The 22,643-nt window shown below is 37.6% G+C and overlaps 1 protein-coding gene and 1 long non-coding RNA gene across 7 annotated transcripts in view; one reads left to right on the forward strand and one right to left on the reverse strand.

Moving 5' to 3' along the window:
* LOC148977529 (uncharacterized) overlaps positions 1-20,503 on the reverse strand; it is a 30,133-nt gene extending 9,630 nt beyond the window's left edge. The window contains exons 1-2 of the long non-coding RNA XR_016169661.1: positions 20,352-20,503; positions 10,445-10,624 (exon numbers count right to left, since the gene is read on the reverse strand). This is a non-coding gene — a long non-coding RNA (uncharacterized LOC148977529). The remainder of the gene's footprint in view (positions 1-10,444; positions 10,625-20,351) is intronic.
* Positions 1-22,643, forward strand: part of enox2 (ecto-NOX disulfide-thiol exchanger 2) — a 297,189-nt gene that overhangs the window by 246,515 nt on the left and 28,031 nt on the right. For all 6 annotated transcript variants that reach the window (XM_089134788.1, XM_089134786.1, XM_089134790.1 and 3 more), the window contains 2 exons: positions 14,525-14,631; positions 17,345-17,459. In XM_089134788.1, the coding sequence (XP_088990914.1) occupies positions 14,525-14,631; positions 17,345-17,459 (222 nt within the window). The remainder of the gene's footprint in view (positions 1-14,524; positions 14,632-17,344; positions 17,460-22,643) is intronic.

The following is a 22,643-nucleotide window of genomic DNA, read 5'->3' on the forward strand; positions in this document are numbered from 1 at the left end:
CAATACTCTGATTAAGAAACTACCATGTAAACAGGGATTTCTGATAACCTTAATCCGGCTACAGTCATACTCTAAGTAAACACAAATCGAATTAAGACGTGGAGTATTCCTATTTCAGTCGCATTATTGAAGTCCATTATAGACATGTACACACCACAAGCATTTTGCCACAGGGCGCAAACACACACTGCAGTGGTCAACCGTTTGAACGCAAACAAGAGAGCATGGCTATCCGTCCTTGTCTATTAGCACGTATAGCTTGACAAATAATTAACTGCACTTGAAGCTTTCGTAAAATTAAAAATGAAGCACCCAGAACTGTATATGGTACCATAATGAAGACAAACTGTTAGGGTGACCACCCGTCCCGCGTAGTGAGACCGTTTTTGAGACCGTATCAAGCATTGGTGAAAAAAAAAAAAAACGTCGGTCGCTCTATATCCTCGAGACCCAGACTTTTTTTTACTGTTCCTGTGGTGTTGAGCAACAATAATTCCTGTTAATCCTATAATTTTATATTATTATTTATTTAAAGTGAATAAATTGTAAGGACAATTAAATGGCTAAAGTACAGTAAATAATAAGTGGAAGTGCATCTGTCAATTCATTGAATGTTCAAAATATTATTAATTTTATTTAGAAAAAAATACACATTGTTTGGCCTATTCATGAGCGTACATCAGCAATTGCACATGTTTAGGGAATAGGGCATTATTAATATGCCATGTAAGGTGGTATGTGCTAGAAATGGGTAAACCACTATCAGTGAGTGGGGTGGGGGCACCGCTGTGACATTTTCCGTCAGAAACATATCCCTTTTCCCCTACAAACTGTATGTTGATACCGTGGGAACATCGGACTGCGTGGCATTGTTACATAATGACGTGTGCCAGTAATCGACCTATAACATGTAAAATGCAAACGTGAAAGGAATATTCTAAAAGCAACTCATGTAAACTTCTTAATCAGAATATTGTCTTATTCAGAATAAGGTCAATAATTAGATTACTGCTTTCCATCTAAATGTAGTCAGTGACTACGTTTACATGCAGCCAATAACCCGTTCAAAACCGGGATATTAGCAATAACCCGGTAGCGAACGATCATGTAAACACCTGCAAAAACCCGAATATGCTCATATCCCGGATTTTAAAAACCAGGATATTATGCCTGGGGTACCCCTTTTCTAACCAGAATTTTTGGTCATGTAAACCCGTAATGGTATATCCCCATTGTGATTTGTGTTCTGCCCATGTTCTATTCGCAAGGAATCTTGGTCTTTTGAGTAGAGAAACTTCTCGGCGCATACAAAAATCTGCTTACAATGTACCAGAAGTAAACATGGCGAGACACAGCACAGCAGCTGGTGGCTGCAGATTTGCATTTTTCTGATGCACAAACCCTAATATTAATTTCACTGATTTCACCTTTTAAACTAAATATATAGACAAATACATAAGGATTGACTAACACATGTGTGTTAACTTAGGCCATATAAGACACATTTCTCACTTTTTATGGTTTTACTTTTATATGCCACAATTCACATTCAAAAGGGTTGCCCCATATGTGTGAGTATGTGTAGTCAATAACGTAATATACGCTACCGTTCTAAAGTTTGGGGTCAGTAAGGTTTTTTAATATGTCACCAAGGCTGTACAGTAAAAATACAGTAAAAATGTGAAATATTATTTCAACTTAAAGTTGTTGGTTTTTTTTTTCATTTTTAATCTTATTTTAAAATGTAATTTATTCCTGATGCAAAGCTGAATTTTCAGCATCATTAGTTCAGTCTTTAGTGTCACATGATCCTTCAAAAATCATTCTAATATGCAGCTCAAGAAAAATGTATTATTATTATTATAAATGTTATATACAGTTTTCCTGCTTGATACTCTCCTAAAGAAAGTTCAGAAGAATTGCAGATATTTGACACATAAATATTTTGTAACATTAGAATGGACTTTACTGTCACCTTTGATGAATTTAATGAACCCCTGAGTATTCATTTCTTAAAAAAAAAGCCCAAAACTTGACCCTAACTTTTGAATGGTAGTGCTTGTCCAACAAATTCAAATATTAAATAAAGTAAAAAAAAAAATTGTTGATCGTTTAGTAAGAACCTGTCATTTTCTTTGCCATAAACCATAGCATTATTACATTGTAAAATTTTTAACAGATCATCAGAACTGCTCACACCAAGTAAAAGCTGCTTTTCTGACGATCCCTAAAGTGCCGTTGACTGTTGTGTGACGTCACTGTAGTTTCATATACACTATCAGACACAAAAGGAAGCATTCAGTAAATGGATGCTGTCAGCTACTGCATGATTACACTTCACTTCCTGCCATCTTGATAGTACGCCCAACGCTGCAGTGCTTTGTACTTGATTGATCCAATGCCCAGAGAAATGGATCTACCACTCACACACTCTCACACATATAGTTTCCTTGATGTATGAGCAGGCGTAATGTTCAGTCAAGTATATGGGGGGTTGCAGGCATTTACCAGGAACTTAGAACAAGTCTGATAGAGATTTAATATTTCATTAACATGCAACTGTGGTAGAGGAGACGGGGGAAATGAATATAGACTTATTAAAAGGTCACGAAATGTCAGAAAATCTTGCCTTGTAAAACGATTTATTTTCAAAATACTGTGGGCCAGATGTACTAACGCTTCCGCGCCCACTTCAGGCGTATTTGTTTTGCAAAGTGAGCATAAAACATGGCGAGGTATGTACGAACGGGACGCACCGAGATTTAAGCGCAGGCCTGTCGCGGGAACTGGAAATGGCAAAATGCGCTTTTCGTGTCATGAATATGCATTTATGGGATGGTAATTATATGTATTTATGAACATAATATGCACATAATCATGTATTTCACGTTATGAACAGAAAAGGCTGGTGAAAGCGCGTCTCTGTTTTGAGCTGAAAATTCTTCGCTTCTTAAAGTGATACTCCACTTTTTTTGGAAATAGGCTCATTTTACAACTCTCCCAGAGTTAAACGGTTGAGTTTTACCGTTTTCGAATCCATTCAGACGATTTTCTGATGTTTAGAAGAATATCAGTAACCAGACCGTTTCTGGTCTCATTGACTTCCATAGTAGGAAAAAATATATACTATGGAAGTCAATGAGACCAGAAACTGTTTGGTTACAGATATTTTTCTAAATATCAGAAAATCGTCTGAATGAATTCGAAAACGGTAAAACTCAACTGTTTAACTCTGGGGGTAGACTGATCTCATGAAATAGCTTGTGTATGACACGCCAATTCGTATTTCTATTTTTGGCGTGCTATCAAGACGCATAATCGCTTTTCAGCGTGTTTATGAACGCCGTTGACTTAACGTTATTACTGTATATATAAATATATGACTTACCTCAACCCCGTCCCTAAACCTACCCGTCACTGGGGTTAATGGCATTTATGACTGTTCCCTTACCATCCTAGGAAATAAAAAGATAGCTCCCCAGATGTAGATCTCTACATTTTGCTTCGTTTCGCTCGGACATTTGACGGCGTGTACACGCGGAATGACGTGGACGTTAATGGCGTAGACATACACGCATACACGAGGATACACGCGGATAGCTCAAATTGTGTAGAGATAACGCGCCACTTGACTCGAAAGTGGCTTGTATGTTTACGCAAAATATTTATGTTTATGCCTCTTGGTGAAATGACAGTAGTCATCCGAGCAAGATGTAGACGTAGGCTTGAAACTATTAAACACTACAGATTAAGCAACTACGCAATTTTACTACGCAGTTACTAGGAGAAATCAAAGATGACATCGAATCTCCGACTCAGCGTTCACATTCCATTCCAGCAGTTGTTAAACTCCTCGCTACATTACAATTACTGGCATTTCGCTGTTTTGCCTGTCTTGGTGGCTCATCCATGATGGAAAGAGAGGAGGATGCCGATTCAATTGCACATTTAAATAACCGCAATTTACGGTATTGTGGGTGGGGACAGACGCTGATTGCCTGATGAACTGCAGGTTTGGTAACGTTACATAAGACGCACACTGCAGTTTCACATCAAGCGCTTTCTGCGTCTTGGCCACGGTGCTATTAACGCAAATGTACGTACATCTGGCCCTGAATGTCATGCATCTGTTGATGAACGTTGAATTACATGTACCAGTGTGCTGTGTATTTACTATACATGCAGGAGGCATTCATTTTGAAAGCTACACTTTTAAATGAAACGGCAAAGGTTGTTTTACTGTCTCTGAAAATCTGTTCAACTTTTGACCTCAAAACCAAGGCTATCAGTCATTTTACACCGCAGCTTTTCCATGACTCGGTTTGATAATGTACATGCTTTGATCTGAGATCAGTGTGGACTGAAGGTAAGTTCTCTTGAGGTCTCTACCACTGAAAGCAGAAGAAGGTAGAGTATGTGCAGCTACAGGCCTGTCATCTGTAATGCTCCAGGCATGTGTAGAAGATTATCAAGACCCTGAGTCTGTGCTTTTGTTTAGCTACTTAGCCTCTGGACAGCACACCTGATGACCCTTCATAGATTAAAAGTAAGTAACCCCAAATGGTCACTAATTTGTCCAAGTCATTGGCTAATTTCTCAAATAACATTGACTTGAGCTTGTCGATTTGCATACACTTCTGATGACATGCCACTCAACAACAACAACACTTTCTGTGAAGCCTGTATGTATGATACATTAGAAAGACATTCATAATGCACTGGGAGTGTGCAGTGAAGACGTTTTTTGTATGAAATACCATTCAGAAGTTTGGGTTCAGCGATTTTTTTTTTTTTTTTTTTTTCTCAAATCCAGCACGGGACACATTAACTTGATAAAATGACAGTAAATGCATTTACAATGTTTCAAAAGATATCTATTTAAAATAAATGCTTGTTTTTTTTCTCATATAATAATTAAATCTGTATCAGAAATAATGGTAACGCTTCCTTTTACAGTACAGTACTTGCTGTGTACTTACCTAGAAAGTACTGGCTAATATAAGGTACATGGAACAGGAGTAGGTATAGCATAGCTCAGCATATTATTATGATTTCTGAAGGATCGTATGACACTGAGGACGAGTTATAATGGTGAAAATGTAAATTTAAAATGCATTCATATAGTTATTTTCAATTGTAATAATATTCCACAATATTACTGTTTTACTGTATTTTTGATCAACATACGAGAGTTCTTTTAAAAACACGAATCAACTTAACTTTAAAGCAGGAATTTATGTATGTGTGGCAATGACAAAATTATATTTGTCTGTGAATAGGTATTATCAGGGTCTTAAACGACACGTGTGTTAAAGAAAAGTAAAAGTAAAATCAGTTTTTAATGACTGTGCTGTGAAATAAAGATTAAAAGTGCTTTAAAAGGAGAAAAAATATATAAAAATATCGATCCCACTTTATATTAAGTGGCTTTAAGTACTACTGTATGTACTTACATTGAAGTTACTACTTTGATACATTGGACTTATTGTGTACTTACATGTTTTTACATTGTACTTATATTTTGAAAATACCTGCATATAATTACAACTGCAATTAATTGATGTAATTACATTTGTAATTACACAGTTGACCCTTCCCTTACACCTTAACCCACCCTGATACCTACCCATACCACCACACCTGTCCCTAACCTTACCCATATCACACCTCAATAGCAGCAAAAGTGTTTTACAATACAGCCCTAACACAATAAGTACATTATAAGTACTTATTTTCCAATGTAAGTACATAGTACTTAAAGCCACTTAATACGTATAAAGTGGGACCAAAATATCCCACATGTCTGTGTGCTTGTTGGTTAATCAGTGAAACAAATGTTTATACTGTACATATTAAGTAATTGTACCTCATTTTAGCCCTCCAAATAAGGTAATTGACTTCAGGCACAACCCTATGGTGCAGAATGTACCTATAATGCATTATAATCCTTGCATTTTCATGGTTACACCTTTAAAGAGTAAATGTACATGAAAGCAAGTTTAATGCTTTATGCTCTTGAAAACGTTGTACCATGGTTAAAGTATCTACAATAACATACAAATTATTTTTAAGACATTATGACATATACTCCATCCGTATAGCAGAACCTGATTTCACCAAGTTCAACATGTTTCTGGGTCAAAAATCTTTGTTGATCCTGGAACAACATTCCAATCAACCAATCAGATTTGAGGGACACGTCAAGCTGAGGCTTACAATCAGGGTTTGGTGCTTCTACATTACCTGTCATTTCCCTCTGATTTTAAGGGAAAAGTTATGGGTATGTTTAAAGGCCGAGATAGGGTTAGGACTGCGTTTTTACAGCTGGAATGTTGTTCCACGATCAATAAAATATGTTTACCAAGGAACGCGTTTAACTCAGGATGTGCATCAGTATACAGGCTTCATAGAAAGTGTTATTCCTCCTGTACTGACTTGGCTGACTAGATTTCATGGCGATCATGGTCCAATCATGGTTCTCTGTCCCACAGAGTTGTTTTATCAGTATCAGTGATGTTATGCAGTAAATTGACCTTTATTGAATGACATGGTAAGTCTCTCTCTTAGGACGTGGATATCCCCTCACTTTCACCACTACACAACACCACATCACTGATGCCTGTCTATCAGCGTATTGCATAGGCTGTAGTTGCACCCATCCTGATGTCATATAGAGATGGAGCAGACATACATATTTGCGAATATGTCTAATCTCTAGTGGCAGGTTGAAATCCAAAGGTGTTGTTTTCAAGAGAAACATTACCTTCCCAGAGATACAGGCTTCATCTGCCAGAAAATATCTTTTCTGTTTGTTTGTTTTCTCCCATATACTGTAGATGTTTCCTTCTGACACCTGTCAAGTTATTCTAATGGCTTTAGAACGTGTGCTTGAGGAACAAGTGACAATACTGATCTGTCACCAAGCCTGCTCTGGCTGTCTGCCGAAGTTATCCTCTATCAGGAAAACTTCTACGGATGTTTCATCAAAAAGGTCATGTCGCCTTAGAAGAACCTACTAGTAGCTTCCCCGAGTATTTAACTTCGTCCAGCCTTTTATCTACAAGTGGCAGACAGCAACCTTTGATACAATTCTCTCAACAAACTGCAATAAGTATCTGGCACTATAGTAAAGTCTGGTCTGTCGTGATGACAAACACATGCAGCAGGATAGTCGCTCACACGGAGAAGAGAAAGCATTGTGACAGTGGAGCATCTGTCTTATCTGAACGCAGGCAGAGCACACAGCCAGATAAATAATGAAAGGCATATACAGCTAAAAGCTTGCTGGGCCTGCAGCCTGCAGGAGGATAGAGCAGCAGGTTGCCGCAGTGGCAGGTGGGACATGGTGACATGGGAATTCATGGGGAAAAGACTATTTCAGCTTAAGACGGTGAATCCCAGCTGAGGCTGCAGACTGGTGCTGTCACAAACTAAATCTGTATTTGCCCCGTCTCAAGGATGGTTTTTAGGATTAGTGTTAACTTGTCTGTAAACGATCTCGTCTTTGCAGGCTGTAACACAAATATGGGAGAAGTCAAACAAATGTTTTCACATAATCAAGTGTTATAAATATATATTATTTTATATATAGATAAACAACCATTTGGCTTAACTTCAAGGTTATTTAAATGGAAACCCTGATTTTAGAGTAATATTAGTAAAGACAAATGTAGATACATGCGCAAATTGCGCATATTCGCATAACCATTTGTTCGCTTTTGAAGATAAAAAAAACTCTTAGACAAGTCCTATATCTAAAGCGCGAAATCAGATACTGAATTAAATTCACCTTGAATAGGCAAAAATAATCATTCAGACAGATAGAGCATTAACATACTTAATAGTTATACCAATATCCAACGCATTCTCACCCCAAGGCGTCACCTTTGACCATGCTTCAATATTTGACGTTTTAGGCGCCCTTTAGCGTCACTTACATGACGCGATCCTACACTCTAAAAAATGCTGGGTTGTTTTAACCCAACTTTGGGTCAAATATGGACTAACCCAGCCGTTGGGTTAAATTTTTACATTACATTTTTAACCCAACATTTCGGGTTTGTCCATATTTGACCCAAAATTGGTTTAAAACAACCCAGCATTTTTTAGAGTGTACGGCGTCCTCTAACTGACGCTAAAGGAAAGCGTCAGTTAGAGGACGCGGTTAGGTTTAGGTGTGGGGTGGGGGTAGGGTACACGCGATCCTAGGGCGTCATCTAACTGACGCTAAAGGGCGCCTAAAGCGTCAGATATTGAAGCATGTCCAAATGCTTCCCAAGGCGTCAGTTAAGTGACGCCTTGGGGGTGAGAATGGGCTGCAATATCTGCTGATATGGTCTCGATATATCCCATTCTTAACGTAAAGTGAAAGATTTTCACAATCGTTTCACAATCAAATATTTTTGAAAGAAGTCTTTATGTTAATGAAGGCTGCATTTATTTGCTCACAAATTAATTATTGCTATTGTGAAATATCACTTTATTTATTGAACTTTTAGAAAATGTTATATATTTAATTTTTCTATTTTAAAGCTGCAGTCCATTTTTGGGAGGTTAAAAATGATCCAAAATACATATTTGAGAAAATACACAGTGTCCAACGCTATCTGCTTGCCTTATCAATTCAAAGCGGTAAGCTTGTAATAATGTTTTTTTTTTTTTTTTTTTTTTTTTTTTTTATTCCCCATGGTACTGGTGGATTTCCGCGGGGGATTCGAGGCAAGCATGTCTGTACACATAAAGAAGAGTCTCGGCTAGTAGGCTATATTGCAAGTGAGGATGTTGGAGGTGGAGATTTATAGACTTTTCTCACCGCACTTGATATAATTAAACACTGATCCAGAAAGATTCAAACGACGATCACCAGTGACAACAGATTCGCCCGCTGTAAAATGCAAAACTTCGGAGTGGCTGCAGAAAAAAAAAAGACTGCAACCGGACTCGTGCGAAAACAAGGATAGGCTGCATGTTGGAAGGACATTACATGTAGTCACGCAATGCTGACGTTGTTAACATTAACAATTTGAGAATAAAGTATAATTTACACGGTTTTGCCTGATGATAAGTGATTTTTAGATTTAATCTGACATTTACTGCGATGTCAGAACCAGAACAAATTCGGATGTTACGTGTTCAGATGACATTTTCTGGTGAAAATGATTATGTTGGTCATACTTCCAAAAAGAATAATCTGTGATTCTGAATGACAATATCATTTGATTGGCGCGGTGACTGACTGCTGCACGCTCTCCTCAAAACATTGTGTTCATCCACGCTGTGCCGTGCCGAGGTACAACTCACGTAAAGTTGATAATTTCCGCGAATGACTGCAATTGCAGATTTCGAACAGAGATGGCGACAAAGAGGAAAAACTCAGCTTTAATATATTTCAAACTGCAGCTTTAATTGTAATTATAAACAAAGTAAGTTCATTTAACTTAATTTTTTTTCAATTACGCATGAAGTTTATTACTTAATTTAATGGCAACGGGTTTCCTCGCTTTTTAAGTTAAGCCAACTGATCATTTTATAGTAATAAGTATAAATTACTAAAAAAAAAAATTGGAAACTTAAGAAATTCTGTTTTTGTTATTATACTAACATATTTGTTTGGAAATTAGATGTGATATCAATGCAGAGAAAGGCCAGAAATATATTGAACATAAATATGCAAATGCAGAAATGAAGGCTTGGCCAATGCATTGCAAGTACAGTATGTAGTAGCTCAAGCAGTAGAGAAAGGTGTTCAGAACGCTGAGGTCATTGCTTTTCCAGGGAAAGCATGAACACAATACAAATGTATAGTTTGTATGCAATGTAAGTCACTTTATATAAAGTGTCTGCCAAATGCATAAAAGTAAATGTCATTTTTGATTTACAATATCATAGTCCAGTAGAAGGTGATAGAGTTCCCTTCAATCGTCTGGCATTATACTAAAATGTTCAGATAAATTATTTTCAGACGGTTGCTCTGCCATTAGTGGAATACATTTAAAAAAATACGATTTTGTTATTTTTACGTAAAAAAAAAATCATGTTTAATTCAATTGTTTGTGAAATTTACTAGCCATTTCAGAGTACAAATAGTTTCAAATTAAATTTGACACCTTTTTTTTTCAGTGTTTTAATATCTGGCCTTGCAGCAGTGCCAAGAAGCAACACATACTTGTGTTGCATTATGATCTCATGAATACATTCTGACACATTTTGAAATGATTAAGCTGAAAAAATTAAGCTGGCACAACTGGAGGCGATTGCATTTAAGCATTAAAATAAGAGTTTAAGCATGTTTTGGCCTGAATGCGGTATAAGTTGAACTATTACTACACAATTATCATCATGTTTATGTGAAAAGTGAACATGAAAACAGGACTGTAATTGATTTGTTGCCTCTTGCGTTAAGCAGTGTCGTGGCCGCTAATCAGACTAAAAGCGTTCTGCACACCTGCACACGTACATGCACTCGGGCACATGTTCTCCGTCCTGGCTTTGCCATCGATCTCTTCCATCAAATTAAAGGATGCTGAAGTCACTATCGATCCAGCCTCTCTCTCTCTTGAGCATGCCTATGCTGCAGACAGATGTGTTTGGCAGCCTTCCTGACTCCCCAAGGTTTATTAACCCCCTGTCAGAGAGAGAGAGAGAGAGAGATGGGATATCTGAGGGAATCTACATAAGCACGTTATACCATCAGTAATGATGTCATGCATCCATCAAGCTGTTGGCACCATATGTTTCCGTCTCTCAGTTCTACTGTTACATCACTTAGGCTGATGGATGTTTTGATGTCATTTCCCAAAAACTGGGACATTTCGGTGTTTTTAACACACAGACAATGTTTGATGCGTTGCACAGATATTAACTCTTTGAAGTATGATATTAAAATCCCAAATGATCTAGTCATGAAAGTGGCTTGTTTAAAGACCTATTAGATTTCTCTAAAAAAAAATAACATGCTCACCAAGATTGATTTAAAGTAATAGCGTAAGCTACACTCAAAAAAAATGATATGTTGGCTTGAATTAACTTTCTTTAAGTCAACAGGTTCCACATAACTGGGTTACGTTAAACAATAATTATTTGTTCGTGTAACTTCAACATCATGGAATTTAGTCATTTTAAGCGATGAACATTGAAGCAGTGCTAAAGTTAATGAGATAATTAAGTGAATAAGTAAGGGATGATTGATCATTTTTGAAGACACTTGATGGTAACAAGCAGAATCACTGAAGGAGAAACCCAGAATTTGTAAGTCACCATTATGGTGATCAATGTGTGTTTTAGTTATTTTTTTGGATATCTTCAAAAAAACAAATTGTGGTTAATTCAGGAACAGTGTTGTTCGCATATTTAGTTCTTGTCCACTCTGCCTTTTTTTTTTGTCTTGACATTTATATTGTATTGCATTATTATTATTTTTTTCTACTCGTATTTTTATTCTTGTATTGCATTTTTTCAAAAGCCCTTATTGTTTTGTATTGCTCGTGTATTGTACTGCATGTATTGCATTTTTACTAAAAAAGCCCTTCTAGGGACTAATGTTGTAAATTAGCTTTGGCTAAAAACATTGATACATGCATCAGATCACTATCAAAGTGTATCTATGTTATCTGTATCTGTCCCTATCTAAATAAACTATAATAATAATAATAATAGTTGCGCTTTTGAACTTGAACAATGCTTCAGTGTGCATTTCACTCTGCTCAGAGCTTAATTGGGTCACTTAAAATGAGTTATTCCATGATGTTGAAGTTACATGAACAAATTATGTTTGTTTAACGTAACCTAGTTATGTGGAACCTGTTGACATAAAAAAAAAGTTAATTTATGGAACCTGTTAACATAAAAAAGTTAATCAAAGCCAAAATATATATTGTTTGAGTAGTGCACAAAACCTAGTGAGATGACATGCTATTTCCTTCTAAAGAGCCTCTCCCACTAACGATAAACCAAGTGGTAATGCTTTCTTTTACAGTACAGTACACTCTCTGAAAAAAAAAGGTACAAAAGGCATCACTGGGGCTGTACCTTTTCAAAAGGTACACTTTTGTACCCAAAGGCTGCATATTGGTACCTTAGTGGTACATATTAGCACCTAAAATGTATATATTAGTACCTAAATGTACTTATTAGCACCTAAAATTTACATTTGGACCTAAAATGGACATATTAGCTCTTGAAATTGACATGTTAGCACCTAAAATGTACATATTAGCACCTAAAATGTACATATTGGCACCTAAAATGTACATATTAGCACCTAAAATGTACATATTAGTACCTAAGTGTACATATTAGCACCTACAATTTACATATTAGGACCTAAAATGGACATATTAGCTCTTGAAATTGACATGTTAGCACCTAAAATGTACATATTGGCACCTAAAATGTACATATCAGCTCCTGAAATGGATATATTAACACCTAAAATGTACATATTAGCACCTAAAATGTACATATTAGTACCTAAGTGTACATATTAGCACCTAAAATGTACATATTAGGACCTAAAATGTACATATTAGCTCCTGAAATGGACATATTAGCACCTAAAATGTACATATTAGTACCTAAAATGTACATAGTTCCTAAGTGTACATATTAGCACCTAAAATGTACATATCAGCACCTAAAATGTACATATTAACACTTAAAATGTACATATTAGCACCTAAAATGGACAAAAGTTTACCTTTTGAAAAGGTACAGTGTACAGTACCTTTGTACAGTACAGTGACAGCTTTTGTACCTTTTTTTCTGAGAGTGTACTTACGTGTACTTGCTAAGTACTGGCTAATATAAGGTAAGTACATTGATTAGGCGTAGGTTTAGGGTTAGTACATAGTTATTACCCAGTACATAGTATGTACATGGGTAACAGGACTGTAAAATGAAGCGTTACCCCTGAAGTCATGTGTTCAGTCAATGAGAGTTGGTGATTTCCAGTGACACGAGGGATGGTAACTGTTGCAAAGCAACAAAATTAAACAAATTTATGCAATATAACTAAAACAGACTCTTTTAAGTGAATGATTCAGGACATTTAATGTGTCACAGAAACTTTTGATTCCAATTTTGTTAACTTTTTAGTCAGTTGGTTCCAAAACACAAAAAATATATATAATAGTTACTTTAAAAAAAATGTTTTATGCTCACCAAGACTGCATTTCTTGGATCAAAAATACAGTAAAAAGAGTAAAACTGTGAAATATTTTTTAATGTAATTTACAGTATTCCCGTGATGCAAAGCAGAATTTTTAGCATCATTACTCTAGACTTCAGTCACATGATCCTTCAGAAATCATTCTACAAGAGCAACGAGATAATCAATATTTTATTCTTGTATGATCTTGGATGATTTGTTTTTCTCTCCAAAGGATACGTGCGATGCTGCCTTAGACTTAGGCCACAAAAGAATGTGTTTCAGTGTTTCTTTTTGGTTCAACCTTCTTGCCATTAGCATACGTTATCTTGAAACGCCACCTAGGTTGGCAGCTTGCTAGATTTTGGAACAGAGTTTATGTCAGAGGTGTCAGAGCAGCGCATACTATTAGCAGCTGTGCTTCTCAGCAGCTGTTCCCCTTCCATCCTGTGTCTTTCTCCTGTTCTACATTCTCACAGGAAATTACTGCCATGTATCTCTAACACCAAAAGCACTCACGCCCCACAAAATAGTTGATTGACTGCCTTGTCTCTTAATTCTGAACAGATGACTATTTCTGGAAGGTTTTCTTTAATGAGTTTACACAAGTGAGACGTCCTCTCTAATCTACACACACTGAAGTAATGAGTCCAGCCTGTCGTAGATGAAACATTCATCTCATTATCAGTTGATATACTCTTAAAATGCAAACCTATCAGACCATTAGAGTCAATGAAGGTGAGAGGGGTGTTGTGGTGATTGAGAACGAAGAAACATGAGATTTCTCAGGTAAAGCGAAGGACTTCGCGATTCAACGGTTTGATCTTCCCAAGAGAGTCTAAAAGTCTGTCGTTATTTATTCACTCTCATGTCATTCAATACCTAGATTGTATTTCTTCACTAGACCACAAAATGAGATGTTAGGCAGAATCCAGCTGCAGTTAAAGGAATAGTTCACCTAAAAATACAACTTCTGTCTTTTTCTCACCCTCATGGCGCTTAAAAACGTTAAAAAAACGTTAAAAAAGTCTCAGTGTTTCTGTACAATGCAAGTCAATGTTGTTTGACCTCAACGTTTTTCAAAATATATTTTGTGTTCCACAGAAGAAGGAAAAAATGACACGGGTTTGGAATGACATGTGGGTGAGTAAAGGATGGGAGAATTTTTCATAAATTTGATCTCATTCAGATCTCGTCCATGTAGCTACACCAGTCCACCCCAGCTCAGTGTTTGTGCTTTATAGAGGGGGGAAGGGGAAAAGAACATCACTTCCTTCCAACCTGACACAAATTTTTTCACTCCTCTGCACCTTCCCAATCGCCCCTCTCTCTCTTTCTTTCTTTGGACGCCCATACTGGCCCCTGCATCCCCTGCCACAGTTGAGCAGATTGTGTCTGTATTCCACGCTGCTACCAAACAAAAGGCATGGGACCATTTCTCCAAAGCCCAACGCAAGAACCTGGACATGTGGCGAAAGCAAGCAGAGGTTGGTGTTTTCATTTCTCTAAGTGAATGTTTTCATGCTCCACATCTTCACAATTAATTATGCAGAATGTTTCTTTCAGATATTAGTTTTCCCATTCCCCCCTGTCCATTTCCCCTTCCCTGCAAGCTCCCCATGTGTACTTAAACAATTGCGAAGTCCACTTTTTATTTTGGATTGAATGTTAACGGTACCTGTTGGATAGTCTGAACTTCTCAGCTCTCTCCGGTAGCAATATTTGACCCAAGTCTGACTGAGATTTCAGCGATTCACAACCGGCAGGTAACATTTAAATCTTTCCTGATAGAAGCAATAGAAGTACCAGTATCTTGAATCATTGGTGCTCTAAAACCCCCAAAGCTCATTACAAAAGGAAAATATTTACTCTCGATCGCTAGAAGCTTGAGACAGATAAGCTAATTAATGAGTTATAATATTGAGGTGTTTATTCTGTCTCTTTCCTCTGTTTCTGTGGTCATTAGGTAAGTTTTAAGACATCTCTCTCATTATTAGTGCACAAAGACCCAATCCGTGTCTAATTAGCATTAAAACACCATTTTACGTGGATCAGAGGGCTGGTATTGTTTGCATTAAATATAGCTGAGAACTGCTCAGCAAGTAATGAGTGTGAAATCAGCTGAGGACTAGACTGTCCATGTGTCTTAAAAACAAGTTCCTAGAAACTTACAGTAATTATCATGACTATAAAGTCAGAATTGTATTTTTTTTATATTTTGCCTTTATAATAGCAAAAAGAAGCAAGATGCATAAAGGTGCTCTAGTGGGTAAATTTGACCTTCTTAAAGTGTGTGTTGGAGGAGGGAGATTGACTATGGAAGGGTTTCAAATGTTGTTTTATGTTTACTATGTCAAGCCATTGGAACAGCTTTAAAATGCAGGTACTGTAAATGCCAAAAGAGTCTCCTCAAGGTTCAAGGTAGGTGTTTAAAATATGCACTATGTTGAATAATTTCTAAAAAAAAATTGTATGTATAATCCATTTTATATTTTATTCATATCTTAATTTCTGTTTCCCATGTTCAGATGAGCAAAAATGTATCAGAACTGTAGATTTTTCCTTCAGAAATACTGCTCGTCCATTCATTTCCTGCCCAGTGTGAAGCAACGTTAAATGACATTTGAGTTGATTTGTCTCCAAATGAAAGTTACATACAGCGTTCTTTTCTTCATCTGTGAAAAGAGCTTATTAATGCTGCGGTAATTGTGTCGAGCTAATTTGAGCTCTCTCTTTGATTGAACATTTCCTCTCTTTTATTTCTACCATTAGACGACAAAAAAGGTTATGCGACAATCATAAAAAGCCTTGATCATTTCTAGAAGCTGATGTAGTCCTCACCTCCAGTTTTTTTTCATCCCTAAATCCTTCCTTATTATACCTTTTCTCTGACTACTAAGTTGGATATGTTTATCCTCAGATATGAGCCTCTTCTCGCTCCCGGGCTGGCATTTGTGCATGCAGCTTCACCGTGGCTATGACAGGAAGCTCTCAATGCTGTCATGATGCCTCATTTGAGGAAAAAAGGGAGTTACCAGGCCTCTCTTACCTTTTACATTATGTATTGAGAAGAGCTGACGTCAAAAACTGTTGGAATCCCTCTAGTATGACAATGCAGGGCTTCAGGGATGAACATCACAATCGACACGTTTATGTTCTAAACGAGCCCATTGGTGGCGTTTAAACATTCTTCGCTGTAGGAAGAGGTTTCTTCAATCCGGAATATGGTTAGGTATGTCTGGAGCTGTTTGGACCCTCACTGCCCTTCTCTTGTAAATGTGATGGTAAGATGGCGGTTTCGGATGAGTTGTTGACCCAGAGGTACATTCAGGCTTAGCAGAAGCCTCATTTTCTTGAGCTCCCCAGCCGTTTCTTGCATGTGTATTCAAAGCTTCGGTAAGTGTTGGTTTTCACATCATAGAATGTCCTGTCGGTACAGAGGGTTCTCCTCACTTTAGGCCGATTGTTATTCCAAGCATTTGCCGAGAGTTCAATCACAGCCCATTCATACTGCGGGCAGCAAGACTTCCGTTGTTAAAGATTGGGGGAAAGTTTAAATCCGAAACGATAGTTGTCTTCTTGCGGTAGTACAAAGTCATCTATCCCTCTCTTGATTGGGCAGATGGGCCTGTTTGCTTTTGCGCTACCTGCTCGACCTCTGTAATTCTCGGCGAGATCGTGTGTTGCTGTGCTAGACAGATGGCAATGTTTATGCTGGGCCTTTTTGTTTGTTGTCAGGCAGTAAGTCTCTCTCCCTGTGGCGGTCATGTTGTGTCTTTGCACAGCCCTATCTCTTTGCTGTGCACATGGCTCATTAGCCGGAGAGCTCCCCCATCAGGAGAGCCAACACACCCAGACATCTGCTTCATCTGCCCCTGCTTGGCCCTGCCGATCTGTGGTGGCTGTGCAATCCCTTCCTGCCACGTCGAAGCTCCGCTGGCAGCCATTATAACACATTAAGAGTCCCTGTTTGACTGCGTGCTGAGACAAGGTCAGCCAACATCAGGTGTCTCTCTGCATCGATATGCTGGAGAAGCGCCACCTGCTTTTATTGCGTTTTACGAGTGTGATCTCTTTTTTTTTTTTTTACAATCTGATCGAATGGCTTACTGCGTTTCCAGCTCATGAATTTCATGTGTTAATCAAAGTGTGAGAGATCATCCAGCAGCGACTGGGATTAAAGGTTCCTCTCGTTCACAGGAGATCCGAAACATCCACAATGAAGAGCTGATGGGAATTCGGAGGGAGGAGGAAATGGAGATGTCGGATGACGACATGGAAGACGCCCCGGATAGCAAAGATTCGGATGATTCAGGTATGCACCGTTCCGGATTGACAGTCTGGGCACTTCCTCATTCTCTTAAAGAGGTTTCTGAGCACCCACTGCATACAGATTGAATCCACTGGTGATTTGTCAGTTTTATGTGGAACCTTTTCCTGGGTCACACAGTGCTGACACATTTGCAGAGAGAATAACTAGCTAATTTTCACTGAATAAATGAAGACGGGAAATAAGGACTCCGGCTTCATGGAAGGCTCTGGCTGTTTAATGATGCTTGACATATATCTGGATTCAGACTGTGTAACTGGCACTTTTATCCCGTTTTTTTCTATAAACATTCTCTTAGGAAGTAATGAAGCTCATATAAATTCCCTTTCCCTGTGAGACCTCAAAGTGTTTTATAATCTTTTTGTATCAGAAACTGTTTTAGACATAAATATCAATTAATGTATGTGGCCTTTTTTCCCCCCAACAAAATCAGGACTGGGAATTGTAAAGACGTAATTAGTCCATTCCAACAGTTTATTTAGTACTTATGGCTTTTTTTTATGTCAGTTTATGATGTTTGTTGGTTTGTTTTTTTATTCATTATTGTATTTATTGTATTTCATTTTTATATTTATCTCTAAAATGAAAAAAAATTGATTTACTTGGATTAATTCAGTTGCTTCTCTGATTAAGACATTCTGAGTTTGAGTCGTGTACGATTATTTTCTACATTTTCAATCCCCAACCTTAGCTTCGAGGGTGAGTTACATGTCAGACTGAAGTGGCAACATTCTAATTTGAAAAATGAAGCCTACCCCGAAGTGCGAAAACTGCAATACATCTAAAATCTGCTAGAGGGAGGTCCCAGAAGGGAGCAAATATCCATAGATCCCATGTTAAAATGTCAGTTTTCACAGCATAAATTCATATGTTTGGTCCCATGAACTTTTATTGTATTTTTCGATAGGTTCCGAGTGCCGGACAACTGTGAGGGGGGTAAACTTGTTAGTTTAGATCGTATTTAGATATAAATGTATGACAAATAAGGGCGGTTGACTTTGATTGACAGCTGATAACGGGCTGCGCCGAGTGGAATTTGACGTCTCGGCCATGATCTGATACAACACATCATACCACCTCTGTATCCTTTCTGAATATTTGTATTTTGTATTTCCCAAGATTTTCCAATATGGCGCCGTCCATTCCCCCCATAAACAGCCTCAAAACTGTTCTTCAGAAAGTCTATGGGTGACGTCACAGACGCTTTGTCCATATGTTTTACAGTCTATGGTCAGACTAGGGAAAAGTTTAAGGTGGGACAATGATCAAAGTTAGATGGTCTCTTTTGAGAGATGGGTTTAAACTTGCGCCAACATCATAAGCACTACGACTCAATGTATTGAAACTTGTTTTTAATCCACTAGTCCACTGTTCCAGCTCCAGCATGTTACTTTGATGATTTCACTGAATGAAATCAAATCTGTCTGTAGGCAGCCGAAACAATCGTGGCGGAAAAGTGTAATTTTTGTATTACTACTCCTGTTACCCCCTAGGGTTTCCTAAATGTGGTGGTGTTGAGCAGAGCATGTGTCTACCAACTGCACTTCCAGCTCATTTTAGGTTATTCTTGTCAAAAAAAAAGAAAAAAAAAACTATTATTAGCAGGGTTCCCACAGATCCTTGAAATCATTTAAAGTTTGTGAATCTGAAAAACAAAATTCAAGGCCCTGGAAAGTTTTTGAAAATAGAGACAGGTCCTTGAAAGTGCTTGAATTTATTTTGTGCCAGAGCTTTTATGGAAAAAAAAAATCCCTCCGGTCCACTAATTTGTTATTTCACCGAGGCTTCGTGGCCTATGCACACTAGCTTACTTGATTTATGGTAGTTACACGCACTTACGCGTTACGTTAAGTGTTTCCCGCGTGAGGTACTTTGTTATATGTTGCCATGACGTTGACGCACACACGAAACTGCTACGATGGTACCTTAACGTTTCACAGACACAGTTTCAAGATATTTGGAATATTTTATAATGTATTTGATCTACACTATGTTGACCCCACATTAAGTCCTTGAATTTGAGGGTATTGGACCTGGAAAGTCCTTGAAAGGTCCTTGAATTTGAAGTTAATCGAGGTGTGGGAACCCTGTATTAGAGATCCTGTACCATAGGACAGAATCATGGGATAGCATAAACAGATCACTGTGGGATTCCAGTAATCCAGTTCCAATCATTTCTTTTGATTGGCATCTTGAGACTACTTGGTTCACACGTGCACCCTCTGTACAGTAAATGTTAAAGGGATACTCCACTTTTTTGGAAATAGGCTCATTTTACCACTCCCCCAGAGTTAAACAGTTGGGTTTTACCGTTTGTAGTCAGACGATTGTTTGATATTTAGAAGAATATCAGTAACCAGACAGTTTCTGGTCTCATTGACTTCAATAGTATATTTTTTTCCTACTATGGAAGTCAATGAGACCAGAAACTGTCTGGTTACTGATATTCTTCTAAATATCAGAAAATCGGCTGAATGGATTAAAAAATGGTAAAACTCAACTGTTTAACTCTGGGGGAATTGTAAAATGAGCCTATTTCCAAAAAAGTGGAGTATCCCTTTAAGGCCCTTATTGACCCCTAGTATGTGGCACTTAACCCATGAAATTTTAACATAAATATTAAAGATTCTCCTGTGTACCAGAGACCCTCATTAGTACGCAAATATATGCAAATTAAATCATACGTTTACCAGGTTTGATTCGCACGTCTTCTCATCTGCGACCTTAGTTATTAGAAAGCTATGATAACAATCACTGTCAGCGGGTTGTCAGATATTTGAAAGGATGTCACAAGATAGAAAAGGCCAGGAGATCCACACGGTTAATGAAGGAAGTAATTCAACAGCCTCCTCGTTTATGAAAACAAATATTTCATACCTGCCAGTAAGACGAGCAACCGCCGTGAAAAGTGGGAGTGGCTCGTGCTAACCTCTGTGTGAATTTTAGCCATATTACCACCCCAGTCTTCATTGCAAACAAACATGTTTGCTTTTATTTTTCCCCAGGCAGAGTTAATCATTGGTAACGGGCAAGTGTCCTCTGACCATAGCTATATAGTGCAGTGTGCAAACGGGTGCTGCTTTCTTTGCTGTCAGCACCCCTGGGCAGCACAGGTCGATAGATCTGCCTGCCATGTTGCGGAAGGTGAACCGGACCGTTTCTGAGGGCAGCAGCTTCATGAGACGGATCGATAAAAACTGCTCGCTTCCCTCTCTCGCTCTCTCTCTCTGTCTGTCTCTCTATATCTCTCTCGCTCTTGTTCTCTGTCTCTTTAGTTCTTTCTCCTCTAATTCACACCAAACATGTTTCCAGACAAAACACAGAATCTATAACATGGCAGCTACCTTCATAAAGGATGCGTACTTACGTCCCGTGTGATTTGCCATTCCATTCTGCTCAGTCTAGCGCAACAGAGGGGCCATTCGGCAAGCTTCTGGGGTCTCAAGACACATCTTTCAAAGACCAACTACCCTTAGTGTCACATTGCATGTTGAAAATATTTAGCTTATGCTGCTAAATGTGTAAATAGACAACTGATAAAAAAAAATGACACAGGCAAAACACAAGAATGTGAAGGGCTCCAAAGGTGCCACCTTGACCACAAATTTATTAAAATGCGTTACATATGCAGAAATTCACAACAGCTCAATTAGGGCTGGGTATTGACACACATTTCACAATTCGATTCGATTTCGATTCACAAGCTTGCAATTCGATTCGATTTCGATTTAATATTGATTATTTTGGATATCAGTTACAATAAATGGCAAATTTTCTCAAGGAAATCAAATCTCTTAACTAATGCTGTAAACTATGGGAGTCTAGTTGTAGCCTACTAGGCTTCATTAGCCTAATATGAAGGTAATAATGAACTGTTTTGTAGCTATACAAACACTTAAATTACACTTTTTTATGTTTTATAATAAGAAGATTATATAAAATATAAACATTTAAATGGTGGCTGTCAAATGGTGTATATATTTAGCAATATATATATATATATATAACTCTCTAGAGTTATTTTTTCAGTTTATGTGGGTTTTCTGAGGTAAATATGACGATACATGACATTGATTACAAGCTGGAAAACTTTTGCTCTCACACAAAATTCCAGATCGCATGGGTTCCTATTGAAATGTCTGAGGCCCCGTTTACACGAAGGGAAAACGCAGATATTTCCCTGCGGATTGGCCTCTCGTTTACACGAAGACCCCTTTTTTATCACAGAAAACGATTATTTCTAAAAACTCCGGCCAAAGTGGAGATTTCTGAAAACGCCGGTTATGTGTTGTCGTGTGAACTGGGAAAAACTGCGTTTTAGGTTCTCTCTAGTATATTCAGATGATTCTGATTGGCTTGCATGGCTTTATCCTTAACCCATACACTGCCACCAATAGGTTTGGCATAGTTATGATGGCGCTCGACGGCGGGTGTATGAATGATGTTATTTTTGAAAACGGAGAGGGGGAAAATATTCGTTTTGCTAAATACCAGGCTTTGTGTAAACTTGGCCTGAATTTTGCCTGCGGAAATTCACTGAACAATGGTAAATTGTACCACCCCTACACTGTAAAATATATTTTCAAGATTTGTTATCACAACATATTTTCTTTTGTCAAATCAACTTTATAATAATTTATTTAGTTGAGATAACTTATTATTTTGAGTTTCTGATGATTAAATGAATCTCCTTCATTGTATTAACTCACTTTTTCCAGTTCAATCAAATCAAGCAACCCAGGTTACTTACTTTTTTAAGTTAAACCAACAATATTTTTTTTTACAGTGTAGTAATCACAACATTTTTTATTTTGTCAAATCAACTTAAATAATTTATTTAGTTCAGACAACATATAATTTTGAGTTTCTGATGATTAAATCATTCTCCTTCATTGTACTCACTTTTTCCAGTTCAATGAACTTAAAATTTTAAGGCAACCAGGTTACTTACCAAAAATATTTTTTACAGTGCATGGAGTTTGACGTTAGCATGGTGCCAAGCTTAAAAATACTCCCACATAATGCACTACGCACTCAAGTCTCTAGTTTGCATTTGATATCATTATTTTGTCATTCAACATCAGAGTATGATAGCTCCGCGCCGACCTCTACATAATATAAACCTGCAGCTGTTGAGTGTATAAAATACATTCCACACTTTAATTGTGT

Source organism: Pimephales promelas, chromosome 9 (assembly GCF_988280905.1).
Source record: "Pimephales promelas chromosome 9, fPimPro1.hap1.1, whole genome shotgun sequence".
In the NCBI taxonomy this organism is placed as follows: domain Eukaryota; kingdom Metazoa; phylum Chordata; class Actinopteri; order Cypriniformes; family Leuciscidae; genus Pimephales; species Pimephales promelas.